At 45.2% G+C, this 8,339-nt stretch overlaps 1 protein-coding gene across 1 annotated transcript; it reads right to left on the reverse strand.

Moving 5' to 3' along the window:
• Positions 1-36: 36 nt before the first annotated feature.
• LOC130489207 (protein PET117 homolog, mitochondrial) lies at positions 37-4,467 on the reverse strand. The gene is made up of 2 exons (XM_056862956.1): positions 4,372-4,467; positions 37-183 (listed from the first exon to the last, which is right to left on the reverse strand). Exons 1-2 carry the CDS (start codon positions 4,465-4,467, stop codon positions 37-39), a joined length of 243 nt encoding a protein of 80 aa, XP_056718934.1.
• Between the last annotated feature and the right edge of the window lie 3,872 nt (positions 4,468-8,339).

An 8,339-nucleotide genomic window follows, 5' to 3' on the forward strand; every position in this document is an offset into this window, starting at 1 on the left:
AATTTGAATGAAAACAGAAAAGTCAGCCCTTCTCCTTCACTGCTGGGGTCCTTTGGCCATCAGCACTGTCTCTCTTTCTATTTCGAGTTGTTTTGTTAAAGCAATCTGTTCCTTCAAAAGGCGAAGGTTTTCTTCTTTCCGATTCTGTCTCTCAATGTCTCTCACCACTCCTTCACGTAGCCTCTGAAAGAGAAAGGTTGTATTATGTTTCCTAACGATCTAGAACAAAAAACAGGAGACGGTGCAGAGGTACTAGTGAAGGAAAGGCAGCCTGAAAGTAACACTTATACAGAAACCATAAAGTGCAACAATTCTCTGGAACAATTTCTCTAAATCAGTGGTACTTGCTCTGTGGCTTGCAGAGAGCCACATTTGCAATTACCACCAACCAAAAGAACCATATGACCATGTGCCACCCCAAACACATAGACATACAAGTATAACCTTTTAAATTGACAGGGCACCTTTGAGTGTGGAGGGTTGCGTCTCCCCACTACCGCTGAATCGTAGCCAGCCCCTGCACATCTGGAGAAAGTGGAAGGGCTTCCCTCTCTGCCTTCCCTTGAACTCTACAGCATGAGGGCAACACAGCTTAGGTGAGAGAGTGAGACTGCCAAGATTCCCACCCTCACCCCATTATGGCCAGCTTACTTCCTTTGCTGGGTGTTTTTAATTGCTTTTAAACTTTTTTTCATATTTTCCTGCAGTTTAAGTGGTTTTTATCTGTCATCTACCTTGGGTCCAAGGTGGCTGGGGAAAAAGTGGGTATGTAAACACAATTAAATAAATACATAACTTGGGACATACAATAGCTTTGCTGGGTGTTTTTAATAGCTTTGCTGGGTGTTTTTAATAGCTTTGCTCTTCTCTGTGGCCATATTGCTCTCCTCATGGCAGCTGCCCAGGTGCTGGGATGAGAGCTCTTACAGATGCTCTCTGGATTGCAGTCTAGCTGCTACAGATTAATGAGCCTTTCCCCAGAGTTAGGCTTTACTCTGTCCCAAAACCAGGGCCCAAAACATGAGCACAGGGGCCACGTGAATCTACTCTAACAGAAAAGGGAGAATCGCATGACCACATATCATCTTGTGGCTCCTTCAAAACTTGCCATAAACGGACTCTAGCTTTGAGCGACCACAGCTGGCATCTGACCAAAGAACCACTTAAAGAAATGCACATTTAATCATTTGATAATCCTGTAAACCTCCTAACAAGCAGTGTGGACAGTTTTATCACCCATCTGTACTTGCGAACAAGAATCTAGGGAAACAAACAACGGGGAAAACTTCTAATCGCTTGGCAGGACACTAAGGACCCCATGTTTACCCGGTGATAAAACACACTCAGTGGTAGCTTCCTGCTCAGCAAGTGCTCATCTTTATTTACCCTGTATGGAAAAGTGGCTGCAAGCAGCACATCACACACACACCATTTGAGTCTCCAGAGCTGCCACTCCACATACCTAGCGCTACAGATATGTGAACAACTAAAGCCCAGAAAAAGGAGCCCCATGGCGCAGAGAGGTAAGCTGCAGTACTGCAGTCAAAAGCTCTGCTCACGACCTGAGTTCGATCCCGACGGAAGTCGGTTTCAGGTAGCCGGCTCAAGGTTGACTCAGCCTTCCATCCTTCCGAGGTCGGTGAAACGAGTACCCAGTTGCTGGGGGTAAAGGGAAGATGACTGGGGAAGGCACTGGCAAACCACCCCGTAAACAAAGTCTGCCTAGAAAACGTTGAGATGTGACATCACCCCATGGGTCAGGAATGACCTGGCGCTTGCACAGGAGACCTTTACCTAAAGCCCAGAAACACCCTTAAGATTGGCCTTTGGGGCTCCGGCTCATCCATTAGATTTATATCCCACTTTTCAACTAGACCCTCCCCCCACACACACACACACACAGCACCCTACAGTTCAAATAATAGCAAAAATCCCTTTTGCTGATGAGCAGAGCTTTATCTGTTTGAGGGTGGTGGGAAGAAGAAGAGTTGGTTTTTATATGTCGACTTTCTCTACCACTTAAGGAAGAATCAAACCGGCTTACAAACACCTTCCCTTCCCCTCCCTACAACAGAAAGACACCCTGTGAGGTGGGTGCGGAGAGAGTGTGACTAGCCCAAGGTCACCCAGCTGGCTTCGTGTGTAGGAGCAGAGAAACAAATCCAGTTCACCAGATTAGCCTCCGCTTCTCATGTGGAGGAGGAGTAGGGAATCAAACCCGGTTCTCCAGATCAGACTCCACCGTTCCAAACCACCGCTCATAACCACTATACCACGCTGGCTCAGGATACTGTTTCCAGTTCCTAAGGAGAGTTACTCCAGTTTAAGCCCATTCAATTCAGTCTAAGCCCATTCAATTCAATGCACTGGCTCAGGATACTGTTTCCAATTCATAAGGAGAGGTACTCCAGTCTAAGCCCATTCAATCCAGTCTAAGCCCATTCAATCCAGTCTAAGCCCATTCAATTCAATGCACTGGCTCAGGATACTGTTTCCAATTCCTAAGGAGAGTTACTCCAGTCTAAGCCCATTCAATCCAGTCTAAGCCCATTCAATTCAATGCACTGGCTCAGGATACTGTTTCCAATTCCTAAGGAGAATTAATCCAGTCTAAGCCCATTCAATCCAGTCTAAGCCCATTCAATCCAGTCTAAACCCATTCAATCCAATGCACTGGCTCAGGATACTGTTTCCAATTCCTAAGGAGAGTTACTCCAGTCTAAGCCCATTCAATCCAGTCTAAGCCCATTCAATTCAATGCACTGGCTCAGGATACTGTTTCCAATTCCTAAGGCGAGTTACTCCAGTCTAAACCCATTCAATCCAATCTAAACCCATTCAATCCAGTCTAAACCCATTCAATCCAGTCTAAACCCATTCAATTCAATGCACTGGCTCAGGATACTGTTTCCAATTCATAAGGAGAGGTACTCCAGTCTAAACCCAGTCAATCCAGTCTAAGCCCATTCAATTCAATGCACTGGCTCAGGATACTGTTTCCAATTCCTAAGGAGAATTACTCCAGTCTAAGCCCATTCAATCCAGTTTAAACCCATTCAATCCAGTCTAAGCCCATTCATTTCAATGCACTGGCTCAGGATACTGTTTCCAATTCATAAGGAGAGGTACTCCAGTCTAAACCCATTCAATTCAGTCTAAACCCATTCAATCCAGTCTAAGCCCATTCAATCCAGTCTAAGCCCATTCAATTCAATGCACTGGCTCAGGATACAGTTTACAATTCATAAGGAGAGGTACTCCAGTCTAAGCCCATTCAATCCAGTCTAAGCCCATTCAATTCAATGCACTGGCTCAGAATACTGTTTCCAATTCCTAAGGAGAATTACTCCAGTATAAGCCCATTCAATCCAGTTTAAGCCCATTCAATCCAGTCTAAGCCCATTCAATTCAATGCACTGACTCAGGATACTGTTTCCAATTCATAAGGAGAGTTACTCCAGTCTAAACCCATTCAATCCAGTCTAAGCCTAGTCAATTCAATGCACTGGCACAGAATACTGTTTCCAATTCCTAAGGAGAATTACTCCAGTCTAAGCCCATTCAATCCAGTCTAAACCCATTCAATTCAATGCACTGGCTCAGGATACTGTTTCCAATTCCTAAGGAGAGTTACTCCAGTCTAAGCCCATTCAATCCAGTCTAAACCCATTCAATTCAATGCACTGGCTCAGGATATTGTTTACAATTCATAAGGAGAGGTACTCCAGTCTAAGCTTATTCAATCCAGTCTAAGCCTATTCAATCCAGTCTAAGCCTATTCAATCCAGTCTAAGCCCATTCAATCCAATGTACTGGCTCAGGATACTGTTTCCAATTCATAAGGAGAGGTACTCCAGTCTAAGCCCATTCAATCCAGTCTAAACCCATTCAATCCAGTCTAAACCCATTCAATTCAATGCACTGGCTCAGGATACTGTTTCCAATTCATAAGGAGAGGTACTCCAGTCTAAACCCATTCAATCCAGTCTAAACCCATTCAATCCAGTCTAAACCCATTCAATTCAATGCACTGGCTCAGGATACTGTTTCCAATTCATAAGGATACTCCAGTCTAAGCCCATTCAATTCAGTCTAAACCCATTCAATCCAGTCTAAACCCATTCAATCCAATGCACTGTAACAGTGGTCAGACACACAACAGGGCGTGCGGCCGAGAGCTTCTGCATCGGGCCCGCAGGCACCATCTGGGACACGCCAATCTCTGCCGAGCGGTCCACGGACCGCGCCGATTCTTTTTCGGGTGCCGCGTCCTGTGGCGGGGAGTTCCGCAGGCCCGCGCTTGTGACTGGGGGCGGGCGGGGCTTGGCCTCCGGCGCCTTCCCGGCGAAGGGGCAAGGGCCTCCCACTTGCCTCCCTGAGACGGCTCTGCTGGATGTGGACGCCGGCCACGGTCCCGACCGACAGCACCGCGGTCAACCCGAGCACCACCTTGGACGCCGCCGACATGACCCGGGACGCGCCGCACAGAGCATGCGCCGCCGTGGCTGGCGCGGGGCGCTTCTTCTGCGCACGCGCAAGGGGCTCGGCGCGCCGAGCGCCTCGTTCCGGCCCGGCCGCCGGCTTCCAGGCCAAGTAGCCGAACGCCGAGAGCGGCGCCGCCGTGTTCCTCGGCGGGGAAAGGTGAGGCCTCGCTCCGAAGAGCCTCCTAAGGGCGGCGCCCCGGAGAGCCAGCCTTGAGTTGCTGCTGGGACCGGCCGGCTACTGCGTGTGGTTCCGCCGGGGAGCCTCTCAGGATGGAAACAGGCCGGGTCTCCGTCTGCCCGGCTCGCTGGTGGCTAACCGTCGCCTGAAAGGGCCAGCGCTGCTTCAACGGCTTTTTAACGGCCGTGGTTCTTAGTGGGGGCCCCAAATCACTGGCAACCAAGATCAAGTTAATTCATGCCGTAGTATTCCCCATAACTATGTATGCCCCCCCCCCCAAATCACTGGCAACCAAGATCAAGTTAATTCATGCCATAGTATTCCCCATAACTGTATGTGTGTTAAGTGACATCAAGTCGCTTCCAACTCATGGCGACCCTATGAATCAAAATCCTCCAAAATGTCCTATCTTTGACAGCCTAACTATGTATCCCCCCCCCCAAAAAAAATCACTGGCAATCAAGATCAAGTTAATTCATGCCATAGTATTCCCCATAACTATGTATGTGTGTTAAGTGCCGTCAAGTCGCTTCCAACTCATGGCGACCCTATGAATCAAAATCCTCCAAAATGTCCTATCTTTGACAGCCTAACTATGTATCCCCCCCCCCAAAAAAAATCACTGGCAATCAAGATCAAGTTAATTCATGCCATAGTATTCCCCATAACTATGTATGTGTGTTAAGTGCCGTCAAGTCGCTTCCGACTCATGGCGACCCTATGAATCAAAATCCTCCAAAATGTCCTATCTTTGACAGCCTAACTATGTATGCCCCCCCCAAAAAAATCACTGGCAATCAAGATCAAGTTAATTCATGCCATAGTATTCCCCATATCTATGTATGGGGCCCCCCAAATCACTGGCAACCAAGATCAAGTTAATTCATGCCATAGTATTCCCCATAACTATGTATGTATGTTAAGTGCCGTCAAGCCGCTCTCGACTCATGGCGACCCTATGATTCAAAATCCTCCAAAATGTCCTATCTTTGACAGCCTAACTATGTATGCCCCCCCCCCCCAAAAAAAATCACTGGCAACCAAGATCAAGTTAATTCATGCCATATTATTCCCCATAACTATGTATAGGCCCCCCCAAATCACTGGCAACCAAGATCAAGTTAAATCATGCCGTAGTATTCCCCATAACTATGTATGGGTGTGAAAGCTGGACAATGAAGAAAGTTGATAGGAAGAAGGTAGATTCCTTTGAAGTGTGTTGGAGGAGAGTGTTATGGATACCGTGGACTGCCAAAAAACAAAGCAAAAACCAAATCAATGGGTTATAAATCAAATCATGCCTGAACTGACCCTAGAAGCTAAAATGACTAAGTGGATAAATGAATGTCTGAGGAAACTTTTAAAATTGCCAAAGATAGACGAGAAGCAAAAGTAGAAGGTGACAGAAACAGAAGCAAAAGTCTTAAGTGCAACTTTCCAGCGACTCGCACATAGAGACAAAGAGACCTATTATAATAACCAGTATAAAGAAATAGAACAGAACAACAAAAAAGGAAGAACAAGAGATCTGTTACACAAGATCCAAGAAATCAAAGGGAAATTTAAAGCACGGTTAGGCATGATGAAAGATCAGCATGTAAATACATTAACTGAACAGGACAAAATAAAAGGTGGGAACAATACACTGAAGAACTATACAGAAGAGATGAAAGGATAACAGATTCTTTCCAAGGAGAATCTTTTGAAGAAGAACCTACAGTTTTAGAAAGTGAAAGCTGCTCTGAGAGCAATCGGGAGAAACAAATCACCAGGAGCAGATGGGCTATCAATAGAGCTATTCCAAGCCACAAAAACGGAGTCCATCAAAATCTTGACAAGAATATGCCAACAGATATGGAAAACAAAACAATGGCCCACAGACTGTAAAAGATCAGTTTACATTCCAATTCCCAAGAAAGGAGACATCAAAGTTTGCAGCAACTATCAGACCATCGCATTAATTTCTCACACAAGTAAAGTGATGCTCAAAATCTTACAGCAAAGGCTGTTACCATATATGGAACGAGAAATGCTTGATGTTCAAGCTGGTTTCAGAAAAGGAAGAGGCACTAGAGATCATATTGCAAATATACACTGGTTACTGGAGCATGCGAGAGCATTTCAGAAGAAAATCAGCATGTGTTTCATAGATTACAGCAAAGCTTTTGACTGTGGATCACGAAAAGCTATGGCTGGTTTTAAAGGAAATGGGTGTGCCTCTACATCTGAACGTTTTGATGCGCAACCTGTACTCTGGGCAAGAGGCCACAGTTAGAACAGAATATGGAGAAACGGAATGGTTTCCAATTGGCAAAGGAGTCAGACAAGGATGTATTTTATCTCCCTATCTCTTCAGTCTATATGCAGAACATATAATTAGGAAAGCTGGATTAGATTTAGCTGAAGGTGGAGTGAAAATTGGAGGGAGGAACATTAATAATTTGAGATATGCTGATGACACTACATTAGTGGCAGAAAATAGTGAAGATTTGAAACAACTACTGCTGAAAGTTAAAAGAGAAAGTGCTAAAGCAGGACTACAGCTGAACATCAAGAAAACAAAAGTAATGACTACAGGAGAATTACACAACTTTAAGGTCGACAATGAGGAAATTGAAATTGTTCAAGACTTTCTATTCCTTGGCTCCACCATCAACCAAAAGGGAGACTGCAGCCAAGAAATCAGAAGGAGATTGAGACTGGGAAGGGCAGCCATGAAGGAGCTAGAAAAGATTTTGAAGTGTAAGGATGTGACTCTGGCCACCAAGACTAGATTAATTCATGCCATCATATTCTTTATTACTATGTATGGGTGTGAAAGCTGGACAGTGAAGAAAGCTGATAGGAAGAAAATAGATACCTTTGAAATGTTGTGTTGGGGGAGAGTGTTACGGATACCGTGGACTGCCAAAAAAACAAATCAGTGGGTTCTAGATCAAATCAAGCCTGAACTGACCCTAGAAGCTAAAATGACTAAGCTGAGGCTATTGTATTTTGGTCACATCATGAGACAACAAGAGTCACTAGAAAAGACAGCCATGCTAGGAAAAGTTGAGGGCAGCAGGAAAAGAGGAAGACCCAACAAGAGATGGACTGACTCAATAAAGGAAGCCACAGCCCTCAATTTGCCATATCTGAGCAAGGCTGTCAAAGATAGGACATTTTGGAGGACTTTCATTCATAGGGTCGCCATGAGTCGGAAGCGACTTGACGGCACTTAACACACACACACACAAGGCTGTTGTACTTTGGTCACATTGTGAGAAGGCAAGAGTCACTGGAAAAGACAATCATGCTGGGAAAAGTTGAGGGCAGCAGGAAAAGAGGGAGCTAATATCAGAAAAGCTGCAAAAATTGTCAGCTGGTTCACAGTTAACAACTAACATGAAATTGTCTGAGCACTTTCTTGACAAAAGCAAGGTCAAAATTGGCTTTGCAACAAAGAAGCTCTTAAAAGAAATTAAACTACGTTAGCATCAAGTGGCCAAGTTTTACCTAGAATGTTGAAAGATGGTAGTACAATTGTTGAAAAGTGGGTTGAAAGAAGTCATTAGATCCTACTACATTATACGCAAAACAAGTGTTGGAATCGCCAGAATAGGGACTGTACTTGAACTTTTTAGTGGCAACCCTGTCACAAATTGTGTGAGCAGACTGCTAGACTTGATGGGCCTTGG

This window comes from Euleptes europaea, chromosome 17 (genome assembly GCF_029931775.1).
Source record: "Euleptes europaea isolate rEulEur1 chromosome 17, rEulEur1.hap1, whole genome shotgun sequence".
NCBI classification, from domain to species: Eukaryota; Metazoa; Chordata; class Lepidosauria; order Squamata; family Sphaerodactylidae; genus Euleptes; species Euleptes europaea.

Coding starts and splice junctions, on each gene's coding strand:
- LOC130489207 (XM_056862956.1), bottom strand. CDS start 4,467: ATGTCGGCGGCGTCCAAGGTGGTGCTCGGGTTGACCGCGGTGCTGTCG. Junction 184..4,371: donor AGCAGAGCCGTCTCAGGGAG/GCAAGTGGGAGG, acceptor TTTCTCTTTCAG/AGGCTACGTGAAGGAGTGGT.